A 27,367-nucleotide genomic window follows, 5' to 3' on the forward strand; every position below is an offset into this window, starting at 1 on the left:
TGGAGAGAAGGTGTTTGAACAGCAGCACAATGAGAAGAAGCTGTCAGAACACAAACATAGGAAATAGGATGCTATGATCCCTGAGCCAGCCAAATTCTATCCACATTTGCGTTTAGACCTCGGTGACTCTTGCTCAAATCCAGCTCTCCTCTCTGTGATGCCAGCAGAAATGTGACATCATCCATCCATCAGAGCCCCAAATCCATAGAGGCCAATGGATTACATGATTTTACCACTGGACAAAATATTTAAATACGGAACTAATCCATTTGCTCTACCTGTCACAGTGTGACAACACCTTATGGTACTCAGGGATGCACCCAGGCACCAGTGGACCTCAGGGTCTGTGTCAGACTTTCTTCAGGATTAAAGACTTACAGCATTTTTTATATATATACTCAGTTACTCCATTTTCAGAAGCAAAAAGTAATTGGAGAAACTCTCATGATATTCCAATTCCAATGAAGTTGGGATGTTGTGTAAAATGTAAATAAAAACAGAATACAATAATTTGCAAATCCTCTTCAACCTATATTCAGTTGAATACACCACAAAGACAACATATTTAATGTTCAAACTGATAAACTTTGTTTTGTGCAGATATTTGCTCATTTTGAAATGGATGCCTGCTACACATTTCAAAAAAGTTGGGACAGTGGTATGTTTACCACTGTGTTACATCACCTTTCCTTCTAACAACACTCTAAACATTTGGGAACTGAGGACACTAAATGTTGAAGCTTTGTAGGTGGAATTCTTTCCCATTCTTGCTTGATGTACAACTTCAGTTGTTCAACAGTCTGGGGTCTCCATTGTCGTATTTTACGCTTCATAATGCGCCACACATTTTCAGTGGGCGACAGGTCTGAGCTGCAGGCAGGCCACTCTAGTACCCGCACTCTTTTACTATGAAGCCACGCTGTTGTAACACATGCAGAATGTGGCTTGGCATTGTCTTGCTGAAATAAGCAGGGACGTCCCTGAAAAAGACATTGCTTGGATGGCAGCATGTGTTGCTCCAACACCTGGATGTACCTTTCAGCATTGATGGTGCCATCACAGATGTGTAAGTTGCCCATGCTATGGGCACTAACACACCCCCATACCATAACAGATGCTTGCTTTTGCACTTTGCACTGGTAACAGTCTGGATGGTCTTTTTCCTATTTTGTCTGGAGGACATGACATCCATGACTTCCAAAAACAATTTGAAATGTGGACTCATCAGACCACAGCACACTTTTCCACTTTGTGTCTGTCCATTTCAAATGAGCTTGGGCCCAGAGAAGGCGGCTGCATTGTTGATGTTTGGCTTTTGCTTTGCATGGTAGAATTTTAACTTGCACTTGTAGATGTAGTGACGAACTGTGCTAACTGACAATGGTTTTCTGAAGTGTTCCTGAGCCCACACGGTAAGATCCTTTACACAATGATGTCAGTTTTTAATGTAGTACCGCCTGAGGGATCGAAGGTCACGGCATTCAGTGTTGGTTTTTGGGCTTGCCGCTTACGTGTAGAAAATTCTCTAGATTCTCTGAATCTTCTGATTATATTATGGACTGTAGATGATGGAATCCCTAAATTCCTTGCAGCTGAACGTTGAGAAACATTGTTCTTAAACTGCTGAACGATTTTTTTTCATGCAGTTGTTCACAAAGTGGTAATCCTCGCCCCATCTTTGCTTGTGAACGGCTGAGCCTTTTGGGGATGCTCCTTTTATACCCAGTCATGACACACACAATTAGTGTCCTCAGTTCCCAAATGCTTATTGAGTGTTGTTAGAAGGAAAGGTGATGTAACACAGTGGTAAACATACCACTGCCCCAGCTTTTTTGAAACGTGTTGCAGGCATCCATTTCAAAATGAGCAAATATTTGTACAAAAACAATAAAAATTATCAGTTTGAACATTAAATATCTTGTCTTTGTGGTGTATTCAGTTGAATATAGGTTTAAGAGGATTTGCAAATCATTGTATTCTGTTTTTATTTACATTTCACACAACGTCCCAATTCACTGGAATTGGGGTTGTACATAAATTACAGTGGCAAAGGCACCTCTTGTTGGTAGATTTTGACAGTGATCGACCTACCTCCTCCAGAGTGTTTTTCATGTGGTTAGATGTTGTGAGCGGGTTTTTCTTCACCAAGGAAATAATTCTGCCATCATCCTGTTTAGTTGTCTTTTGAAGCGGTATCTTACCAGATGAAGTCCAAAAATTGCCATAGAGGAAAATATAACCTTCGGGTTAAGTACTCGCGAACTACTATGAAACAGAAATGTCCCTCTGTGTGTGGAGTTAAGCTTTGGAATACACTGACTAAAAAAATGAAATGTTGTGCAAATGTTTAAAAGTTCAAAAAAAAAATGTATAAGGATAAATTTGAGAGAATACAGTAAACTGGAAGAAAATGAATGCTGCTGAAATGTAAGACAAGAGTTACTGTTAATGATGTTTATTTGATGAGTGATGAGGAGACAGTGTTGGTTTTGGAATTGTGGAAGTTTATGGATTTTTTTTTTAGGAATTTATGATATAAGGGGCAATGTTTACAAGATTTATTTTCTTTTGTTCTTTGTTCATGGAAATATTTGTTCATCAGTGAAGTAAAGGAAGTAAAGTTAAGTCTTCTGTGATTTTGATGTTGCTGATGATACAAAAATTCTTTTGAAGAATGTACCAACCTGTTGTTTTGGCCACTCCTGAAGCTGTCTGTTGTCTGTCAGATGGGTTTATGTATTAAATTTTTTTCAGCCTAATTACGGCCTCCTTCACTCGCATTGTTATCTGTTTGGACTTCTTTTTGAGAACACCAATAAACAGCTACCAAATGCAAATTTAACAGCTGGAATAAACTCCAGCAGTGGATAAGGAGCTTGCCTGCCAGGCAAGATGTAGACCTGAGTTTGAATCCCACACATGCAACCAGTCTGTGTACTTGGACAAGACACCTGATCCGCATTGTCTCAGTCCACCCACTTGTAAAATTGGGTACCGGACCTATATGGGGAAGTAAAGGTGAAACATTATTGTAAAGCGCTTTGAGCATCTGCTACATGGAAAAGCAATACACAAATGCAGTCCTTCCTTCCTGCTTCTCTCTAGACCTTTGATCCGTTTGATGTGCTGTGGAATAAAGAGGGAACCGAACACACCTTGCCATAAAACTGCATGTCAGTCAATTGTCCAATTACGTATGTCCTCTGGCAACGGAGGGATTATCTTAAGTGTCTGTAATTCCTAAATGGTGATATTTTTGTTAAGCCCTCTTGAGTTTAACACATCTTGATTGCTCCTTTTAAACTCCATTGTGTACAGAGGTGAAATTACAAAAATTGTCTGTCTAAATACCCAACTGTAGCTGTTTAGCGGTGTAATGGGTGTAGTTAGCAGTGCCTCCTCAAGGGGCAAAGTTCAAATAGTCGCCATCCAGGTGGGAGGGTTTGGGTGTTGTAACTGCACCACACTGTCGGATGTTCCTTCTCCTGTATGTGTTCAAACCCGTTATTACCTCAGGTTAGGGAGGAGCTCAACAGCGAAGCAAAAACGCATCGCTTTCCCAGCTTTATCTGCATCTCCCTGTGTGTTCTTAAATCCTCTTCCCTATGGAGTCTCTAAAGTGAGCTTGGTGAACACTGGGATGACGGTGTTGTACCTAAATGGGGCATTTCACTGACTTCGTTCTTGACTGGTTCAAAAACTACATTGGGAACCTTTTAAAACATTTTTCACCAATGATAAATAGGTTCAGAACCCAAAGCGTTCACTCCCTTTTTGTTAAAGTAGACCTGCATTGAAATAAATGTGGTCAGATCTCAGAAAGAAAAATAGCTGATATGTATTTATAAGACTCTTATGAATGCAGTAAAGTAAATCTTTGTTTAAAAATGACAAATTTGCAGCTAAAATTTGGCCCTCCGCAAAAACTGTTTGTACATCCGGGACATTGCCGTGATGTGAGGGAGAAGACAGAGCGCTAGCACCTTCAGTCCGATCCCGCATTGAAATTGATTTATCTGTTAGTAATGTTACTGTTATACACGTCCTGGTTTCAACATCCAAAAGTAAGCTGCAATGAATGCGCGATACAGCTCTGCACGCTCAGATCAGCAGCGACATTGACAGCGGGCGACGTTCTTCCCCGACCCTTACGCCTTGCTCTCACTGCCTCCGATGTGCTTACCGAGTCTGCGGGCTCGTTAAACGCCGCAGCGGGCCACTCACACAGCCCCCGTGTCTGCTGTGCAGAGCTGCGACCAACTCCGGCACCACCTCCCTGTCTACTGAATGGATGTGCGGGCAACTTGGCAACAAGTCCAGAGACTACGCTTGCTGTTTTGATGCGGAGCGCTCCGGCAGCCCGCAAGGATAGACTTCTTGCGGAAAAATCCGCAGCGCCACATGGTCTCGGTAATTGCAGCCGCAGAGCTCCGTGGCCACTGAGAGAGGTTTGTATCTTTTTAATGACTTGGATTCTTTGCGGGTCCCGCATCCGTACCTCGCAACGGTAACACCGGAGGCTAAAGACAGTAGATTTTCAATGCGACATCACTCAATCAAATGGGCGTATGAAAACTCCCCAAAAATAATTTTCAGGCAAAAATAAAAGAAATGTGTACTCACCAAACGTACCACAAGACAATATGAAGTTTTAAAAAAAAGTCGATCCTTCCGTATAAGACAATAAAAAGGTGCTTTTGTAAAAGATGCAAACTGACGTAAATCCACAAATTACAGTTGACGCGCGCACTGCATGCTGGGATAGTGTCTTCTCTCTTGCGTCTTGGCAACGTCCCGGCTGTGATGACAGTTTTGCGGAGGGCCAAATTTTAGCTGTAAATTTGTCATTTTTAAACGAAGATTTCTCTGTTGAATGACAGATCTGGGCTTGCAGATTTACTTTACTACATTCAGAAGGATCTTATGTGTAAATATGTCATTTTTTGGTCCAAAGATCTGACTGCATTTATTTCAATGCAGGTCTACTTGAACCAGAAAATTGTCAAGTAGGAACAAGGGCGGCCTCTCAAATGGAGTGGACTTTATCGCATGTTTCCAGTGCACACTGATGGACTTGTAGCCTGAATCACTCGATGTCACCATAGATACTGAGCCGCAAGTCACAGGTTTTCAGACGCACATTAACTGCTTCTGGTGTCTCATTGAACTTTAAATTCACACCACACTGCTGGAACTTCCAACAGGAATGGTGGAATGTGAGAGCTGCATCCTCCAACAGCAGTCATGCATATGAGATAATTTTGTGCGCTCTACGTGCACATGCAGTCCTCCACACCTGTGTGTGCGTGTCGGTTTGCTGTATGTACTGGTATTTGTGAGTTTGACATTTTTTAAATCTTGATCAAACCCACTACAGACACGTGCAGTTTAACATGGAATTCAACATGAGCTTTTTTTTTTTTTTTCTTTTTTTTTTTTTTTAAAACTGGAACTTGACAGACTGTCCTTCCAAAACATGATTAAGTGTGTGCGTTCATTCAATCAACAACAAACCCTAATGGAAGGATAAAGGGATCAAAACGGTCACGCTGCCTTTTTGTTGTGCAACCCAGTCAAGTCCCATTATCGCTCAAACTGTCTGGTAGAGACAATTTTTTGTTCTTTTTTTTTGGCATTTACATGCACAGTGTTGGTTGGTGCTGTCGATTCATGCACTGCTAAGGCCATAGGTTTTTGTATAGTAATGGTTTCTGTAACTTTGCATCTGTTAATCATCGGTGCTTAAATGAAGCGATTGAGGTGTGCTTGGAGTGTCAGTTTAACTTTGGTTGTAGGGATTTAATAAAAATATCACATTAACAATTTAGTAATTCCAGATATTATATCTATTGCTCCTATTTTCAGAGGCATTAAGTAATCAAACCAAATGCAAAGGTTACTTTTTATAAAAACACTTTTACAGTCAGTTTTTTTCAGACAAGTCAGGGGATGGATACATGATCATGATCCAAGTCACTGAATTTGTCTTGGACTTCATCATTAAGAAAGACGGGCTGTATAGTACTGTAAACCGTGTGACTGTAGATGAAGGCTTGTGAGGGAAGCCACCAAGACACCCATGGCAGCATTGAAGGAGTCACAGGCTTCTGTGGCTGTGAGAACAGGAGACCAGTGATGGTGTCATGGTGGAGAGGAATAGAAAAGGAATTTCAAACAAGAAAACAAGTCGCACCTTGGTTTGTCTGCCGTGTGTTTGCTGTCAAAGTGTAGCCGAAATGTCATCAAGTTCATCAATCTGGATTTATTGTCAGGAACAAGGGTGAGTGAGCAGGATCGAGGTTGGGGGTGAAAGGCCACTAATCTGGATGTAGTCAAGATTGAAAAATGTTTGAGGAGATGTAAAAGGAGAGCTGTTGACCTTGAAGACAGTCCCAAAATGAATTAGCATCTTCTTTGACCCAAGGTTTGCCTTTCCACCAAATTTTATTAAAATCTCTGTCCTTTTGAAATTTTGCTGAAAAATAAATATATCAATAAATAAATGGCAACAATGAATGAATGAATAGTAATGTAGATGTGTGCACATGGATGTGTTGTGCACGATGACTGACAAATGTGGTATTATGAAGTCAGCACACACCTGCTGCAGTTGTTGCCATTGTTGGGAAACTTCCAGCATTTCAAAGTATTACACATACACACACCCCCCCCCCCCCCCCCGTTCTTCTGTTTTTATTTTTTGGGCGTGGATCTTCTGCCCCTTTGCCACATAAAACCAGCCCGGGGGGCTTTCTTATAAGTGGGATGAAAGGCAAAGCACCACACACACACACACACACACACACACACACACACACACACACACACACACACACACACACACACACACACACACACACACACACACACACACACACACACACACACACACACACACACACACACACACACACACACAATCAGAAATCATCAGCTGCGTCCTCCTGGTTCACAGATGTTAGAACTTCTGCACACGCCACCCTTCACTGTCCCGTCTGTGGTGCGCTCAGCCCAATCAAGTGTTGACGTTTTTAATACGATGATCAGTCTGGTTTATTTTGTAACGAGGAAATAAAGAACTAATAAAGTTTACGTTCCACTGAAGACATCAAACAAAACGACGGTGAAGCTGTGAAGGAAGATGCAGTAAATCTATAGCATGTTCACCTTTTACTAACAACTGTAAAAATGTAAATAGCAAATTCTCAAGTCAGAGCATTGCATCAGTGTTTGTTAAATATTGAAAGAGTTTATCAAAGCTAACATTAAAGAACTCTGCCAACAGATTTGTTGCATTTGTCTTATCTTTAGTTTCTCTGAGGTATTTCTTGTCATTATTTTCAGATAGAATAAGACATTCGCAGTTATGACAACAGCAGTGGTTTGACAGTTTGAAATTTGGAATTGACCTCTTGGTCACAGTAGCTACAAGAGTCTGAGGCAAAGCGACCAGCTGCCATTCATTTTCAGTCAGTGTGTGAAAACGTTTCACAATGGCAAGAGACCAAGTGGTCGCTATGGCACCAGGTCGGTGGGGACATAACAGATGAGAAGTCTATTTTACGCGATGCCACATGGCAACTGACATTTCAAGTATAGGCCATGTGACGGCAGTGTGACATTGGTTGGTTGCTCAACTCAAAAAAATAATCCAAGGTGGTGGAATACGGTTTGATATGGATGTATTTCTGTGTAAATTTGGCATTTTTTCCTCTTAGATTTTGTAAAAGTTTGGCAAAAATTAAACACTTTTAAATCTAGAAACCTTGCTGTTGTAACTAAATAATACCTCTGCTGTGATTTACAAGACATCTTACCTCTTCCTTCGCATGTTAGGAAGCTATTTATGGATACAGGAGCATCACTGTGACATACGTTTTAATGAAACCAATTGAACTTTGGTTCTGTCAAGCATGGAGGTAAAGCTAATAGTGGCCGTGTCTAGTTTCCTAATCATTTAGACTCTTTTAATTAAACATTGTGTACAGCAACCATGAGCTGGCCACGTCCCGGAAGTGCCCATCATCCAGCAAATGGCAAATGCTTGTTGCCCTCATTTGTAGTTAATCTGACCACAGGGCAATTGGCAAGTGAAAAAGTAGAGTAATTTTCACATATAATTATGTGAAATTGTGTCATATAGCTCATTTAAGCATCCGTTACCTCACTAAATAAAAAGTGCATACCTATAATGAGGACACAGTCATTCAAATCTGATGACTTTTATTACACCTGAACAATTTGCAAACCAACTTTGTCTTACCTAAAATCCATAGATGTCTTCCCCCTGGCAGGATGGTTTGTGGGTGATGGATTAGGAACAGGCGTGGTTGTCAGTGATATAAACTGTTTTTACACAAAAGAATGTACTAAATGACAGAATTAAACTTACCTTTTGATGGTCAGTGGTTAAGTATTAAAACTCAAATTACATGGTCACAACTCCACACAAAACTACAGAAAAGATTAGGAATGAAAGTAGCCAAAGCAGAAACTTCTTCAGTCTCTCTCTCTCTCTCTCTCTCTCTCTCAAGACATGTATAGTTTTGACGTTACATATCTTACAATTATCTTGTCAGTTTCTTTCATTTCAAAAGATTATGAATATTCACAAGAGAAGAAACTGGTTTAATTTTTGTTTCACTGTCGCTTTATGAAGCATTCTCTCGATTGGCACAAATTGCCACATCTGTTGAGATTTTGTTTATTTATTTTTATTGCTTTAATCCTTTGTGGTGCTGAATAAATTCTAGGGCTGCGTCAGATAATAGTCGTTCTTTAGATCTGTAAAACGACTAAATCTCCACCGTCCCGACGGTAACAGTGAAAATCGTTTGGATTGGCTATCGTGCTTTTCTTCCTCCATAAAGTGGCTGTTAAGTGCAGCAGCCATAAAGTGCGTCACACTGTGTGGTCCACTAATTGCACATCAGACCGAGCCAGCCTCCATGATGAAAGCTCGACTTTGTGATTTGTGCTTTGGTGTCAGTTTTAATATGTAAAGCAGATGTGCATTTAATAGTGTAGCCCATCAGTGGTTGTGTAGTGCTGTTTTAAAGGTTGGATTCCCGCTGGGGCCACCCACACTTAGGATGTATTTCTGTAAGAAGTCTTTGGATTTTTAATTGGCTCACAAAATCCTGATCCATCTACCTGTAAGTGGTCCCCGAGATGATGTGAAGAGTTGCTTCTTGAAGGAGCAGCGTTTCCACCAGCTGTGATCATGGCTTTCTGAGGGCTGGCCGTGACTGAGGACTCTCATGTTGAATGTGTGTGAGAAGAATAATCGGCATCAGCAGACGTTTGGCTCCGACGCCATCAGCTCGGGTTTTCCAGCTAAAACCTACTCTGTCTGATCAGATCCAAGCCTTGTAATAACAAGTAGCCAGGATTGTATGGGTCATTATCAGTTGGAGCCCAAATGAGTACAAACGCACACATCCATCCAACGATTACATGCAGCTTATTGCTGGACTTCATCAAATATCCAACATCCATTTTTAACCTGCACTGACTTGATGTTCAGAAGCGATAAGGTGGTTTCAAAGTGTTCAACGCGTACTTAGTTGTGTCACAGCCAATCCTGTTGAGGTGCTGTCATGGTGTGTGTGCGCGCGTGCTATCAGTCTGTTTTTGCCCATTTTTGCTGTGGCTGTTTTTCACGTTAGGAGATTGGCAGGGATGTGGGTCCTTCACTTATATAACAATCCAGTATGTATCTGTATACACACTTTCCCATTGAATTGACTGGGAAAGTGTGGCCTAACCTTTGATTGGTTGTGTACATGAGCTACAATGCAGTTTGATACAGTTCTTTGTTTAATGTAGCTGTTCACTTTCCATGATAAATTATAATAAGCCAAAAGTGGCATTGCTTACTTTCAAATACATATTTTATTAAAAGCCAAGGCCATTCTTGAGGTTTTTACTACTGTGCTACAGCACATTGGCAAAAGTTAAAATCAAATCAACTTTATTTATATAGCGCCATATCACAACAAACAGCTGCCCCAAGGCGCTTTATATTGTAAGGCAAGGCCATACAATAATTACAGAAAAACCCCAACGGTCAAAACGACCCCCTGTGAGCAAGCACTTGGCGACAGTGGGAAGGAAAAACTCCCTTTTAACAGGAAGAAACCTCCAGCAGAACCAGGCTCAGGGAGGGGCAGTCTTCTGCTGGGACTGGTTGGGGCTGAGGGAGAGAACCAGGAAAAAGACATGCTGTGGAAGAGAGCAGAGATCAATCACTAATGATTAAATGCAGAGTGGTGCATACAGAGCAAAAGAGAAAGAAACACTCAGTGCATCATGGGAACCCCCCAGCAGTCTAAGTCTATAGCAGCATAACTAAGGGATGGTTCAGGGTCACCTGATCCAGCCCTAACTATAAGCTTTAGCAAAAAGGAAAGTTTTAAGCCTAATCTTAAAAGTAGAGAGGGTGTCTGTCTCCCTGATCTGAATTGGGAGCTGGTTCCAGAGGAGAGGAGCCTGAAAGCTGAAGGCTCTGCCTCCCATTCTACTCTTACAAACCCTAGGAACTACAAGTAAGCCTGCAGTCTGAGAGCGAAGCGCTCTATTGGGGTGGTATGGTCCCTAAGATAAGATGGGACCTGACTATTCAAAACCTTATAAGTAAGAAGAAGAATTTTAAATTCTATTCTAGAATTAACAGGAAGCCAATGAAGAGAGGCCAATATGGGTGAGAGATGTTCTCTCCTTCTAGTCCTTGTCAGTACTCTAGCTGCAGCATTTTGAATTAACTGAAGGCTTTTCAGGGAGTTAACAAAAGTTAACAGTGTGCCAAATGTAAAGTGCAAACAGCTACACATACATTTATCCATGATACTGCCTAAATCAACTTTACAACTCAGCTCAACTTGTAAAGTTGAGTTCAACATCCAAAACTTGTAGGAGCTCTTTATGTTAAAGAGAGGTAGCAAGTTGACATAACTAAACGCAGCTGCAGTGTTTTAGAGCGTTCTCCTCTGTGTTCATCTGCATTTTTTCGAAGACTTCTACTCCCATGTGGATCATTGCTCGCCAGCTGGCTCATTCCCTCGGTTGTTTTTACCAGATCTTCCGGTCAATGAAACAGTTCTTGAGGATGTGCTTCGGGAGGTCCTTGTAACGTTTCTTCTGGCCTCCTTTTCCTTTGCTCAGATGGGAATAGAAGATCTGCTTGGGAAGTCGGCTGTCACCCATCCTAATGACATGACCCACCCACCGGAGTTGGTTCTTCATGATGACACACATGATGCTCTGGAGCTGATGCTTCTAGGGTAGTCTTCCCACCTGATGTGGGTGATGTGAAGCATTTATGGAATCACTCAAGGGTCTTTAGGTGGCAGTGACAGATGGTCCAGGGCCCGGTTTCATAAAGCAGTCTAATCTTGTTTAGTGGACTAAACTCACTTAGTCGACTCATCTTTTGATGTTAGTCTTTGCACAAAGTGCTTAGTTGGCTAAAGTTTTGTATTGCCTGACTAAAGTTTTTAGCCTTGTACAGAGGAGGCTAATCTTATTTTACTCGACAAAACTTCAGTGTCTTACCTCAAAAAAGGCGGCTGTCATGTACCACCACTTGATGGAAGAGGAAGGAAGCAGAGACTTACGGTGGCAGCAGGTGTTCCGGGACCAGAATAAACTGTTGGAGATGTTTATGGGCGCCGAGGTTGGTCGCGCTTTTCCTCTGCTGTGGCAGACTCTGCGATTTTTGTAGCAGATGGACCAACCCGGACATAAACAAAGCTGTCACGCGTTGGAGGCGTTTCTTGGCAACGGCATTCACGAGACTGCTATGACCATGAAAATCATCAACAAACATAAAATGGATAATCTACAAGTTTAGGCGTCAATGTGAAACAGAGATTAGATGGATAACTTAGTTGACTAACCTTAGTCGACTAAGTAAACTTAGTAGACTAAAAGATCAACTAATTTACGAAACCAGGCCCAGGTCTCAGATCCGTACAGCAGGGTTCGCATGACAACAGTTTTGTAGATGAAGATTTTCATCTTGTGTCGAAGGTCTGTTTTTGAAAGCATGGGTGTGGAACTAGCTGAAAGCAGTTCCTGCACACTTGAGTCTGTATTTGATCTCATCAGTGCGCAGTTTCACAAGAGGAATCTTTGGATTGACCGTGATGAGTGTAGGCTGATACAGGACCTGTGTCGTCTTTAGGTTGACGTGAAGACCAAACGTGGTGTAGGCTTCATCAAAGGTTTCAGTATGCCGATGACACTGTTGTGGTCGGCGTACTGCAAATCCTGGAGTGAAGTGGTGACTGCTTTCCTCTTGGCTGTCAGTCAGCTCAGGTTGAAGACCTTTCCATCTGTCTGCACCATGTCACTTAATGGAGGCACCTTGGCCATGATCAGTTGGAGAACTGTTGCCACGAAGATGATGAAGAGCATAGGGGCAATGACACAGCCCTACTTTACTCTTGATTCAACTTGGCTTCATTTTTTGTGTCATTTACCAGAACTGTGACACACATCTCATTGTGAAGCCTCAGGATTTGGATGTTTCTCCAGACAGTCTGTTTTGCTCAGGATCTTCCACAGAAGTGGGCGTGGCATGCTGTTGAATGCTTTTGTCAAGTCAATGAAGGCAAGATAAAATGGTTGATGTTGCTCTCGACACTTCTTGCATTCAGTGGACAGTGAAGATCATGTCTGTTGTCCCTTTTGATGGTCAGAAGCCCTGCTAGTGATCTCAGACAGTTGTTGACAATACATGCAAGAACTCCAGAAAATACAGTAAATAACAGTGGGTGCTGTAGTAATAGCAATTCGTGGTTTGTGTACGACAGCGTATGAGTAGCAACGCCTTTTTTAAAAACAGAAAAAATGCATAGGAAATGGATATATGTGAAGATTTTCCTCCTTTGTGGAGACGTATACGCTATATATGCAAGTCTGCATTCGCATCAGTTTGCAATCAGCTTCTGTGTACCTCTGTTTCCAAAAAAAAATTATAATTGCACTGAGCTGAGTCAGTTATTTTGATCTCAGCTTAAAAAATAGATTTTGCACTGTAGCAGCAAAGCTACGTGACTGCGAAACAACCATTTAGCTTTCTTGGACTGTGATGTTACGATTGGAGAGAACAGGCAGCTCCAAAAAGGGGTTTACAGAAAACCCACTCACACTTACCAATATCCACTCTTTGGCTCAAACCACCCCCTTGAACACCAGGTCGGAGTGATCAGTACTCTTCAACACAGAGCACTACAGGTGCCCACAACTACAGAGGAAAGGGCTAAAGAACAACAACATGTCCGGAAAGTCCTCACAGTATGTGGGTACCCACGATGGTCCCTGGATAAAGCGCAGAAGTCCCAGAGAACAAAGAGACCAGACAGGAGACGGAGACAAGAAGAAGAGTGTCTCTCCCTTATTTAGCAGGAGTAGGGGAAAAATTACAGAGGATCTTCAGACAGCACAAAATCCCAGTTTACTTTAAACCTGTTAACACCTTGAGACAGAAATTAGTTCACCTTAAGGACAGGATCCCTAGTTACAAACAGAGCAATGTAGTGTATTCTATCAGATGTCAGGAAAACTGTAACGAACACTACATAGGTGAGACTAAGCAGCCATTACACAAAAGGCTATACCAATGGACCTCAGTCTGCAGTTCATCTCCACCTTAAAGACACTAACCACACGTTTGAGGACAAGGTAGTTAAAATCTTAGTGAGAGAGAAGAAATGGTTTGAGAGATGGGTGAAGGAGGCATTGTATGTTAAACAGATGACACCCAGCCTTAACCCGGGAGGGGGTCTGAGACACGCTTTGTCCCCTGTTTACAATGGGGTACACAGGTCAAAGCAGTTTTAGTCTTTTGTTCATGGTAATGAGTCATTCACGTCATCAGGAGAGCTGTCAGGAGAGGCGTCAGTCCCATCGTTAGGAGGGACAGCTACCCTGTCATTAGGAGGGTGCTAGCTAGAGCACAATAGGTGCTAATTAAAGCAGTTGTTTGGGCACTAGCCAATAGCAGTCTGCCTCTTGGTAGGAGGGGTCTGGTTAGGTTTAAAACTCCAGCTTTTGTGGCTTCTGTTTGTTCTTCTCTACAAGGGTCAAGACAGAAGTCAGACTACCAGAGCAAAAAATTTAGCTAAGGAAGCTTCAAGCAACCCAGACCAGTCGAAGATTCAAGCTTCTCTACTATGTGACTGAGAAACATCCAAAATATTCCAACGTGTTTGACAGAGTTTTGTGCTTCAGTTATAAATGTTACATAAGAACACCACCCACCCTCACCCCTTTAATTTTGAACAAAAGACAACTCAGGAAAAAAGCGCATAAACAGCGTCAGTGTGTCGTGGCAGCTGTCCAGAGAGTACCGTCAGTGTTTCAAAGTGGCCCTTTGCTTTCTGTCCTTTTGATGCTCACTCACCAGCAGCAGTGGGGCAGAAACACCGAACCTCTCACTTTGATCTGGATTTGTTCTCAGTTCTCCGCACTGCACCGCAGCTCACAAACTGAAAGCTTTTGTGTGAGACTTGAGGCTTGAACAGGACACTGGGGTCATTCCAGGCCAAATAAACAAACAAGCACAACTGCCCGTCTCAGGAAAATAGACATGTTAAAGTATTAATGAGAGGACAAGAACCTCAAACTTCGAGCTTAATGGGACAAATTGTTAAAAAATTTATGAACTGACAAAAAAACATGTTTTACTGTATTGTTGTCCCAAAATGAAAAATCTCATGTACTGACACTAAAATGTGAAGTTTCCTGAAACCTTTCATAAACCCTGAAGTCTGTTGGTGGCATCGTATTCTAGTAACCATAATTAGATTTCAAAATGCATTGTGGATGCATTTTGAAACAAACAAATAGATTTTACACGGTTATCTTTGAGTTTTATAAAATTTAGCACGAGGAAGGTAAATTCAACAGTGCCGTCCTTCGTTTGGTGGTTAGGGTTTTAGTTTATCGCCTTATGGGCCGCGTGCAGAAATAAGACTAACTTATTTTAGTTGAAACCAACTTAAACAAATATACATGTCAGGGGTTCACTTACCCATTTTTATTGCTCTCTCAAAAAACTCTCCTGGCTCTGTCACTCATCTTGTGACAGACTGAAACATTTTTTACCTGCTTGATGATTTCTTCTTCTTTATTTTTTCCTGCTACATCTGGGCGTAGTTTTCCCGTGTCCTGTGAGATTTACAATAATTATTATACTCTGAAGTACTTCGTCAGTACTGGTGTGTTCTGTTCCCATCATGATTCCTCAGAACACAGCTGTTGCCAGGGCGATGAGTTTCTCTCAATGGACTTGTCTTTTGTCTTAGCGATGTTTTACATTTTTAACACCTGTGCTCTGTAGCAGATACGGGGGGGGAGGCGGGGGGGGGGGGGCGTGTGACGGCCCTTTGAGTGTGTTTCAATAAGATAACTCTGTTTCAGTCCAAATTTGTGGAATTATTGAAGGTCATCTAAGGAACAACTGATTTGATTGATAATAAAAATGGGTTAAAAGTGAAGGTCACGTCAAGATCAGTTTTTTAAAGTACCCCCCCCCCTTCACTTTTCAGAAGAAAATACAGATGCATCCATGATTACTATTAAACTCTAATATCTTTCTGTCATTTTACCATCGTGGATTAAAGCTGGTGGTGCCAGTTAGGAATAATGTGGTTTAACTTTGGAATTGAATAAATGTCTCACAGACCATCTACAGTGTGTTATGAAGGAATCACAATAATTTGCATAAATTCGATGTCGATCGTGTAAGAAGCGGATGTCACACTTTCTTCTTATCAACGTTTGTTTTCTTGCGTTTATGTATCTGAGGGTGATTCTTAGACTACGGGCACTTTTATGTCCCTTGATCATATTTTATGAAAAAAAGAAAAAAGGGGAAATTTCACACTTTTATAGTTATATAAATTATTATTCTCTTTACAATGAAAGTGTTTTAAGAAATTTGTCCTAGTAGCTGTGATGACTTTTTCAACCTTTTTTCAGCATCATTATATGCAAATATTGCCATTTGTGCTTGTCCCACCACACCCAGACTTATGATCTTCAATGATAAAAATGAATAGTAAACAAATGTTTTTCTAATGTTTTAAAATATCTCTGAATAAAATATCAGTAAAATAATCAAAACAGAATTGGGGTATTCAATGTCATACAACTGTTGTGATTTTTTTAAATGAAATGTAGTTGTCCCACACTATTGCCGTAATTTCCACCACAACAATAACGTCCCTTTAAAAAGTTTGTATGAAAGATTGTGTGGGTAGTTTCTATGGAGATAAACAGTAACATCAGAGCACATGTATATAGCGCCAAATCACAACAAACAGTTGCCCCAAGGCGCTTTATATTGTAAGGCAATGGTGTGGTGGAAATTACATTTACAAGGCCAATAGTGCCCGTAGTTAAAGAATCACCTCTGAATATTATTTTCTGAGGCCTAATGTGAAAATGGGCCAGTTTTTCATCCCTTCATGTTATGACTTATTACTAGAAGGACTCCTCAACAAAATCATTGGTTTTGACACAGCTTGGCCGCTTTCTAAACTCAGATAAAACTGAAGTTATTGTACTTGGCCCCACAAATCTTAGAAACATGGTGTCTAACCAGATCCTTACTCTGGATGGCATTACCCTGACCTCTAGTAATACTGTGAGAAATCTTGGAGTCATTTTTGATCAGGATATGTCATTCAATGCGCATATTAAACAAATATGTAGGACTGCTTTTTTGCATTTGCGCAATATCTCTAAAATTAGAAAGGTCTTGTCTCAGAGTGATGCTGAAAAACTAATTCATGCATTTATTTCCTCTAGGCTGGACTATTGTAATTCATTATTATCAGGCTGTCCTAAAAGTTCCCTGAAAAGCCTTCAGTTAATTCAAAATGCTGCAGCTAGAGTACTGACAGGGACTAGAAGGAGAGAGCCATATTTCACCCATATTGGCCTCTCTTCATTGGTTTCCTGTTAATTCTAGAATAGAATTTAAAATTCTCTTCTTACTTATAAGGTTTTGAATAATCAGGTCCCATCTTATCTTAGGGACCTCATTGTACCATATCACCCCAATAGAGCGCTTCGCTCTCAGACTGCAGGCTTACTTGTAGTTCCTAGGATTTTTAAGAGTAGAATGGGAGGCAGAGCCTTCAGCTTTCAGGCTCCTCTACTGTGGAACCAGCTCCCAATTCGGATCAGGGAGACAGACACCCTCTCTACTTTTAAGATTAGGCTTAAAACTTTCCTTTTTGCTAAAGCTTATAGTTAGGGCTGGATCAGGTGACCCTGAACCATCCCTTAGTTATGCTGCTATAGACGTAGACTGCTGGGGGGTTCCCATGATGCACTGTTTCTTTCTCTTTTGCTCTGTATGCACCACTCTGCATTTAATCATTAGTGATCGATCTCTGCTCCCCTCCACAGCATGTCTTTTTCCTGGTTCTCTCCCTCAGCCCCAACCAGTCCCAGCAGAAGACTGCCCCTCCCTGAGCCTGGTTCTGCTGGAGGTTTCTTCCTGTTAAAAGGGAGTTTTTCCTTCCCACTGTCGCCAAGTGCTTGCTCACAGGGGGTCGTTTTGACCGTTGGGGTTTTTTCCGTAATTATTGTATGGCTTTGCCTTACAATATAAAGCGCCTTGGGGCAACTGTTTGTTGTGATTTGGCGCTATATAAATAAAATTGATTTGATTTGATTTCTGCTCGTTGTTTTGAAGCCTGGCTGTGTTTTGTTCTTACATTAGCGGAAGGCAGTGCGCATGTGTCAGGATTGTGCATGTCTGAGTGCAGTGCACCCTACGAGCCACATGTAACAATCCAGAAAGTCTTCGCAAGTTGCCAGTTAGGTTATGCAGAAGAATGTGAAGAATGCGCTGTTGTTTACCAACACGGTGCTGCAGAGACGTGCGTCACGTGCTGCTGTCATCATCACAAAGCTTTCAGCTCCAAACCCATTTATTTCAGCACTCAAATTGGAAAAATGAGACCTGGAAATTCTTTTTATTTTTTGTTTTTTCTCAGAGATCATTATTTTATTTATTTTTACTATGAGCTGATGTAGTTATTGAATGCAGCAAATTACATTTCTTTTGCAAGCAGCAGTGGACTTGGTGGTCATGAAAGGAAATAAACACATCTAACCACACCTGTTCCTAATTTTCATCACACAGGATATGATGTCATACAGGGAGGTTGTCATAAGGTCACAGGTTCAGCTTCCACAGCAAACAAGAAAATCACTGCAGTGCCTTTGAGCAGCATCCTTGAGTGTGCTGCAGCACACTGACATAAGTGTTAAAGGGGAACAGAAACACTCACGGATTATTTATAGCATGAATAAATACAAAAAATGCGTTCTTTTCATAGTTCGAGAAACACTAAAGACCATAAAACATCTACAGCAAACCTTGTTTTACTCTTGGTCTGAGAGGCTTTGACATCGACCGGCCAGCCGCCATTTATGCAGGTAAGGTGGGTGACGTCACTGGTTGGGGGGAAGATGAGCCTCGTTCTGAGATTCCCTGCCAGAGGCACCAACAAAGAGGTTATATAGACTACTAGAGTCCGCACTCCCAATGTTGCCCACTAAACGTGAACGTCTCTTCATGGACAGCGACATGACGCCTCCTAACCGGGCAAAATATTGACAAAGTTCCCAGATGTTAATGTATTTTCAATGAGGATTCGCAACTGAACACAACCAGAAAAACACTCGCAAAATACGTGTTAAAATGCCATTCTGACCTGGATATCGAGCCAGTAAAATTAAATCATGTCAGGGAAAGTATTAAACTACTCTGACACACCCACACATTCCAAAATATTAGTGTTGAAAGTTACACGGATCTGCGCTGTTAAGCTGCGTTGCTGGACTGAACCGAGCTGCTGCTACTTTCAGCATAGCGCGGCTCCTAAAACCATTATGAAACATTCATATATACATATATATATATACACACACACACACACACACACACAGTAGTGTTCAGAATAATACGTAGTAGTGCTATGTGACTAAAAAGATTAATCCAGGTTTTGAGTATATTTCTTGTTACATGGGAAACAAGGTACCAGTAGATTCAGTAGATTCTCACAAATCCAACAAGACCAAGCATTCTTAATATGCACACTCTTAAGGCTATGAAATTTGGCTATTAGTAAAAAAAGGGGGAAAGGGGTGTTCACAATAATAGTAGCATCTGCTGTTGACGCTACAAACTCAAAACTATTATGTTCAAACTGCTTTTAGTAATCCTGTGAATCACTAAGCTAGTATTTAGTTGTATAACCACAGTTTTTCATGATTTCTTCACATCTGCGAGGCATTAATTTTGTTGGTTTGGAACCAAGATTTTGCTCATTTACTAGTGTGCTTGGGGTCATTGTCTTGTTGAAACACCCATTTTAAGGGCATGTCCTCTTCAGCATAAGGCAACATGACCTCTTCAAGTATTTTGACATATCCAAACTGATCCATGATACTTGGTATGCGATATATAGGCCCAACACCATAGTAGGAGAAACATGCCCATATCATGATGCTTGCACCACCATGCTTCACTGTCTTCACTGTGAACTGCAGGCTTGAATTCAGAGTTTGGGGTCGTCTCACAAACTGTCTGCGGCCCTTGGACCCAAAAGAACTATTTTACTCTCATCAGTCCACAAAATATTCCTCCATTTCTCTTTAGGCCAGTTGATGTGTTCTTTGGCAAATTGTAACCTCTTCTGCACGTCTTTTATTTAACAGAGGGACTTTGCGGGGGATTCTTGCAAATAAATTAGCTTCACACAGGCATCTTCTGTCACAGCACTTACAGGTAACTCCAGACTGTCTTTGATCATCCTGGAGCTGATCAATGTGTGAGCCTTTGCCCTTCTGGTTATTCTTCTATCTATTTTGATGGTTGTTTTCTGTTTTCTTCCTCGCGTCTGATTTTTTTTTTTGTCCATTTTAAAGCATTGGAGATCATTGTAGATGAACAGCCTATAATTGTTTACACCTGCGTATAAGTTTTCCCCTCTCCAATCAACTTTTTAATCAAACTATGCTGTTCTTCTGAACAATGTCTTGAACGTCCGATTTTCCTCAGGCTTTCAAAGAGAAAAGCATGTTCAACAGATGCTGGCTTCATCCTTAAATAGGGGACACCTGATTCACACCTGTTTGTTTCACAAAATTGACAAACTCACTGACTGAATGCCACACTACTATTATTGTGAACACCCCCTTTTCTACTTTTTTTTTTTTACTACAAGTAATAGCCCAATTTCATAACCTTAAGAGTGTGCATATCATAAATGTTTGGTCTTGTTGGATTTGTGAGAATCTACTGGTACCTTGTTTCCCATGTAACAATAAGAAATATACTCAAAACCTGGATTAATCTTTTTAGTCACATAGCACTACTATTATTCTGAACACTACTGTATGTGTGTGTGTGTATTATATTTTTACACAATTACCCTTTATTGACCGAGTTTCATTCATGAAGTCAGTGGTGTGTGTGCACATCTGTGTGTGTTGTCCGTGTCCTCAGATGACACAGACACGGACAGGAAACATGCACCTGTTTGTCAACCAAATGTCACGGACAAAGTGACAAGAATAACCAAAACCACTTACTTATGGAAGGAAATATTGTCTCCCTTCTTCCTGTTTGCAGCTTTGTCAACATGTGCAGCTTTCCAGCATATTCCACCTGTTTCTTGAGGGAATAATAGAACTTCAATGAGCGAGTTCAGTAAACTGCACTCGTCCTCAGCAGAGGAGACCCCAACCAGTGACGTCAACCGAAGTGCCCTCCACTGACTTCAGCCAATGGCGATTTACACGTCAATTTAGCGTCAAATTTGATTCAAATAATATTATCTACACCGCACTCAAACATTCTGCAAGTGTATGAATAATTTTTTTTACCAAGGAATGTACAAACAAATTCTCAAAAAGCGTTTCTGTTCCCCTTTAAAGGAGATTCATCTTTCGTTTTTAAACGGTTCAACTGCACAATGACACAAGCAACTGATTGTTGATGTCTTGTACATAAATTCTTTTTGTGTGTGTTTCCAAATAGATTTGGGACATGAGTGACGACGAGAGCATCTGAAAGACTACCAGAAGAAACCTCAGAGGATGTGGATGCTGTTTGTTTGACATCTACAAGAGACAATTATTGGTAACAAAAAGAAAGGCCATCGTACAGATGTTTGGTTAAGTTGGCAAAAATCTTAAGGAAAAAAAAAAAATAAATCTACAAATTGAATTGCAGCTTCAGACTTTTTAGGAAGCGATCGAGGCAGCCACTCCCTATATTAACAAAGAACATGATGTGTATCCTAAAATAATCAAATCAGTAGAAAACTCAACTGCAACTTTACTGAAGTCTGTGTTTAAAAATAAACAAATCAAAGTTTTTCTCTTTTTTTGACATTATTGCAGAATCTGAGCTCCCACACCTCGTGGAAATGTAAAAAAAAAAAAGAAAAAAAAAAAGCCGTTTTATCTGTTTGTTGTGAGCGTCTCTATTTGTTATAGTTTGTTTTTAATGTCTGAAATAACAGTATGTTCAGCATAATGAAATGTATTTTTTTCATAAGGTGTTAAATATTTATGGCAGAGGGGGAAAGCCACACAAAGAAAGGCTGTAAGATTAACATTTATGAAAATGAACCAAAAAAAATGAAACTGAAACACTTAATAGTGATGTGTAACTCATTCTCTCATTCTCATTTTAAATGTGTAATGTTCCAGCGTTATCCGTAATAAAATCCTCTTATACATTTTTCTTCTCACAAACCCTGACCCTCGTTTTGTTTAAATATTGACTTTGTTAAATTCAGTGATTTTTGTTCCTCTGCATGTTTTCCACTTTAGCTGCAGCGTTTTCACTTTAATCTTTAGAAACACAAACTGTCTTCAAAGTAGTCATCCAGTAAAGAGACAGAGACCACACACAGTGGTTTAAAGAACTTTATTGTTCATCGAGGCTACTTTACATACAAAAAAGGTGGCCTGCCAAAACCTTTTTTTAGTAAGAGGACACACAGCCACAAATTGACCATTTTCATGATACAGTTTATATAGTTCAGTTTTACTACCAAAGTACAACCACTTTGAAAGGACCAGTTCAACGTGGTACAGCCAGAATAAGAATCAACTCTTCTGTATCTGCACACTGATTTTTGTTGGCTTGGTTACAGAGCTAAAACGGCCTCCACAAAGGCTCAGCTCCCATCCGTCAAACAAAAACTTAATCTGAACATCTTTATATTGCTAACATGCCTCATTAGCTACATTTACATGACAGTCACTCATGCATTCAGATGACTGAGTATAAGAGGTGTTTCTCATCAGAATGAAGTCACTGAATGGGACCACTTTTAGTCCGAATGATGAGGGTGGTACAGTCCTTGATAACTTAATAAAATAGGAAGATATTAGCACCTGTTGGCTGTGTAAACGTGATCGTTGTCATCTATAAACCTAGATTTCAGCACATGATCAGTACTTGCACATCAGCGGTCAGTCATTTTTTTCCAAAAAGGAACAAAGCAAGAGACTGGGCTGCCGGATGTTTTAAATCAATTAAAATTATTGAATGCTTCAGCGGCTGGAACACCACATAAGGAGTAGCTCCATCACGTACGTGAAACGTTGGTGCCTGTTGACTATCGTCAATACCAGCTGAAGATCAGGACTACAAAGCTTACCTATGAATGTTGTTGAAGTTAATTCCCACGAGCTGCTTTTGACAAGTCAAACTCGCCATTCAGAAAATACTGAGCTGAACAAATGTGCTGATCTGTCCGATCATTTTATTAGGGTCATGTAATTGAGGCAAATAACTCCATTCTGGCTGGCTTCCATTCTGATTGGAACAGGTACATGTAACGTAGTTCCTACTTATCGTTTTTAAATCCATGATGGCTACGGTCTTACTTTTGTAGTTAATGAAAATAACATTGAACAAAAAACACGTTCCATCTAAGATATTGTTACATATTACTCAACCTTTCAACTGATAATGTGTTTTTCATTAAGTGAAATCTGTTCAACTGTTTGAAGCAATAATTTGAGGTGTTTGGGCAGAAGTGAAAAAAAAGTAGATCAGCCAAGGTAATGATTGTCGCAGACACATGGGTGGCTTTTTGTGTTTTCATACATTAACTGTGTTCCTGCACTTGAACTTTTCCTCCAACAAGACCAAACTCTATAACCAAAAAGATCAACTTTTTTCACAAAAAAGAAAAAAAAAAAAATCTTGATTACATATAGAAAAGGGAAAACAATTAAATAGCTACATATCATTATCAAATTAATTGTTCCTCAAACAAATACCTACGATTTGTCTGTACATTCGTTACGCACAGCGTAATGATGGTCTTATAGTTACCTATTATAAAAAAAGTACTTTATTAAGTGATTTTCCTACAGTGTGTAGGGAGTGTGTGCCAAAGCAGAAGAGAGCCTCCGACCTACAGAAGTGAACTGAAATGCGACGATTTAAAAAAATTCTCAGGACGCTAAGCCCCTTCCCCTCGTGTTTTCTCGTGTGTTGCTAATTGTGCCAGATCTCAGTCAGGGTCCACTAAATCCTGACAGGTGAGAGGGGCTCCTGGCTCATAGACCAAGACTACAGAAGCTCTGCTTCTCAAGCCCCTCCCCCCAAAAGACCTCCCTCTCCAAATCCCCTCTGAACACACGTTTTGATGGCTGACTTATGCTAATTGATCCACTGGCATTTGGGTTATAATTTTTGGGTTTTTAGATTGATGAAAAGTCTACAAATGTTTGTGGATGGAATGTTTGGACAGTCTAGAACATCGGCTAAACCTTTCCATTCACTGAACACGCATGTTGTCATCACACTCACTAAAACTAAACTCAGTCTTCCACCCTACACTCACTAAAACTAAACTCAGTCTTCCACCCTACAGAAGGACATTATTTCTATGCTCAATGTCCTCAGAGTACTTTTTGTGCATGTGTGTGTCTTTTTGATAAAAGCCATTGATCTCTGGCTGATTCATGTGATTCTGAAACAGAAAAGCAAACGTGGGCACACTGTAAGTGGTGGTAGAGTTAGAAGAGAAGTGCGCCTACGTTACGAGCTCCTCTGACATACAAAGTTCCCTACAGGAGGAATGTTTGCCACCTTGAAGAAGGCTTTTACATAAAGAAACCAAAAATGTTACATCTTCTGAAACTGCAGCAGTCTAACTTAACTACAGCAACCATACAATGACGTTCAGAAAATATTGAAAAGAAAAAAAAAAAGCCCGGGACACCAAGTTGGGACGTTAAAAAGTCAGCGGCTTAAAGGTTGAGTTCATGCCGACATCACGCTACTAATTCTGAAAGAAACTCAGCCCATTTTTATGGAGCTCCCCCCCCCCCGCCCCCAAACTATCTTGTTGTCAAATGTGTTGAGTTTATACCAGCTTGTAAAACAAAATGTTCTGCTGACTAATTTGTGCCAATCTGGTGTCTCAGCTCAACATTGTACCACTGATGGATCAACATCTTAAAGAAAACATCAACAGGCCACGTTTCTCAAAACCATCTCCATGGTGATGTCTTAGGTGGTTTCGAGAAAAGCAGCTGTCGTCTTTAACCAGAACCTGTCCGGAGGCCGTCCCACTATAGATGTTTGTCATTACGCTGATGATAATGGAAAACAAAAACAAAAATTGTAATAAAAACAATAATAATATGAAGTACAACTGACCCAGCAGTAAGTGTATAGTGTCTATGTCTGTTACCGACAGTGAAAGAAGTAACAACTAACGTCAGAATGAAAGGCTAATAAAAATTGAAATGCTTAAAAACACTAATAGATACCAGCTATTAAAAACTTTTAAAACAAAAAACATGCATCTGTCCCAGCGTTCGATTCCCCATCAAAACTAAGAATTCTACCAAACCAGTGTGCAGGAGGGGCGGGGTTTAAGAGCAGTCGTGTTCAAAGGGTCGTAGGAAGGTGTGTCTCAAGACATCTGAATTATCTTCTCTCCCCCAATCGAGACCAAAAACAACACATCTCACCACTGTGAAACTCATCAAAACTCAAACACACTACAGCTCGTGCAACTTCTTTTTAATCCTAATTTTTTACCAAACAACTGATTTTAGAATCAAACTGTGCTGAAATGCCTTTTGGCACAATGTGGATGAATTTACAGGGAAGTGAGAAAAGAACTGACCAGGCTCTGTGGCTGACAGGAGGGTCCTCCTCAGCTGTGGAGAGGAGAGGAGCGACACTCAGTCATGATGGGGAGGAGGTACCACTTCGATTAATTAACACAACACACGCCGATCTCTAAGAGGTGGCGAGTCCTGTTTGTCTGGCTGATGCCAGACACCACGCCACCACTTTTTTTGAAATGTTGAAAGAAGACTTGACGATGTATTTATTGGTTCATCGTGGTGGTTTTAAGATTTGACAAAATGCTGGATCATGAGTATTCTGCGGTGATACATGAGAGGGAAGAGGTGGACAAACCATCACCAATACAACACGAAGCTCAACAGACAGAAGCCATCCAGACGCAGCCATGATCAGGTGATATCAGACGTTCTTCCTATTCATCCGCAGTGTGCAACAACACGTCATTCATAATCACTGTCTACACTGTCCAGCATGACACACCCTGGTGACGGCACCTTGATGAAGTCTAGACACTTCTTGGCGTGTAGCACCGGCATCGTGACACCTTTGTGATGTTTCTTATTGTTGTGGTGTAAATTTGTGATGATTCTTGTTTACATTTTGCTAAAGTCTTGATGAAATTGTGGCACTACTGTGATGTAGAACAGCAGTGTGGTGGTGCTATGGCTATACGGTCAGCAGGTCACTTGATTCATGGCACTGGAAACCCCACTAAAGGCTGCCACCATTAGTTCAGCAGAGGCAGCGCAATGAAACTATTAAACCAACTGGGTGCTCCTTCAATCCTTTGGGCAATGCTTGGGTTGGAACAAAAGGGGGGGGGGGGGGGTGCAGAATGTAATCATCTGCAGACTTTACAGTACGACAGTTGTTGCCACAGGCGGTAATTCTAGCAACAAGCTTTATCTCTAAATGCTGGCAAGGATGAAGAAGTTTGCAGAGACGCAGCACAGGCGTGTTTTCTTTCACATGCTGCCATGTGACAGATCAAATGGATCACATGTTGCGTATCTCTGCCAGGTACATGTTTCCATTTTCTCAGTAATGATTTTCAGAACTGTGTTCTGCAGAGTTCAGTTTAGAGGTAAACACAGATGAGACAAGAGTCTCCGGTTACTTTGTCCTCAAATCTACTGTATCAGTCCACAATGTGTGCCGCGGCAGATTAGGATATTGACATGCTACCGTTTACCCTCCATGACAGCAGTACAAATCAGACAGTCGATCGCTTCATAACAACACGTACAGTGACAACACCACCAGCACATACTCAGTAAGGGAGGGGGAGAGAACTAACAGACCTCTTTGTTTTTGGCGGGCGCAGATAAACCGTGTGAGAGCTTTCTTTGGTAGCACAGTCAGGTGGTTTGTGGGGATTTTATATCTCCAAAGAAATCTCATTTCTCTCGCTAATCTTTCAAATGTCGGGCATCTCGTAATGCAGAAGCGGTACACAAAACTACTGTTAAAGAAACAAGAACGAAATGAAAAGCGCCTCCTTTCCTCCATTTCTGTATGTACATAACTGCAGCTCGGTGCGCAGAAGGTGAATGTGTGAAGCGTGTGCTCCACTCAGTCCCAAAGTTGAACCCTCGTCACTCATCGCTGGATCTTCTCTGGTTTCACCATGTCAAAGGTTTATTAAAAACAAACAAACAAAAAGCTGATCTATGTTGTTATTGCTTGATCAATGTTTACAAGTGCATAGAGAGTGTGAGCGTCAGGTTCAGGGGGTATTTAAGCAGACCAGCAGGTGGCGTTGTCGCTGCGATGCTGGTGATAGGGTGTGGCAGAGGCGGGATGATGGAAGGGGGCTGATCTTTTTAAACCCCTCCCCTTTCAGGAGAGGACAGAAGGGGAGTGGTTGTGATTGACCATGTGACTGTCGGGGGAAGAGTTTGGGCTGCTGGTGGAAGATGACGGACTCCCCTTGTTTTTGATCTGCAGCCAGGTCTCGCCCAGCGCCTTGGCGAAGTGGTCATCCACAGAGCCTGTGATGGACACAGAGTTGGTGGCGGTGGGCTCGGGCTCCTTGTAGTTCTTTCCGAGGCTGCGGCGGAAATGCTCCTCAATCACCGGGTCACACGCTGTGTTGGCTAGTGGGAGAAAAGACAGCAAACGTTTACAAGTGACAGAAATGTTTCACTTTCTCTTAACAGCTGAGATAAGGAAAAACACGGTGACCCACTTGTGACAGATGAA

The 27,367-nt window shown here is 41.2% G+C and overlaps 2 protein-coding genes across 4 annotated transcripts in view; one reads left to right on the forward strand and one right to left on the reverse strand.

Annotated features, from left to right (window-relative positions):
- Positions 1 to 21,674, forward strand: part of atg7 (ATG7 autophagy related 7 homolog (S. cerevisiae)) — a 192,438-nt gene extending 170,764 nt beyond the window's left edge. For both annotated transcript variants that reach the window (XM_034166198.1, XM_034166197.1), the window contains exon 19: positions 21,071 to 21,674. In XM_034166198.1, the coding sequence (XP_034022089.1) occupies positions 21,071 to 21,103 (33 nt within the window). In that variant the 3' untranslated portion in view covers positions 21,104 to 21,674. The remainder of the gene's footprint in view (positions 1 to 21,070) is intronic.
- A 278-nt stretch (positions 21,675 to 21,952) lies between these two features.
- Positions 21,953 to 27,367, reverse strand: part of vgll4b (vestigial-like family member 4b) — a 143,234-nt gene continuing 137,819 nt past the window's right edge. For both annotated transcript variants that reach the window (XM_034166200.1, XM_034166199.1), the window contains one exon: positions 21,953 to 27,261. In XM_034166200.1, coding sequence (XP_034022091.1) covers positions 27,005 to 27,261 — 257 coding nt within the window. In that variant the 3' untranslated portion in view covers positions 21,953 to 27,004. The remainder of the gene's footprint in view (positions 27,262 to 27,367) is intronic.

Source organism: Thalassophryne amazonica, chromosome 3 (assembly GCF_902500255.1).
Source record: "Thalassophryne amazonica chromosome 3, fThaAma1.1, whole genome shotgun sequence".
NCBI lineage: Eukaryota > Metazoa > Chordata > Actinopteri > Batrachoidiformes > Batrachoididae > Thalassophryne > Thalassophryne amazonica.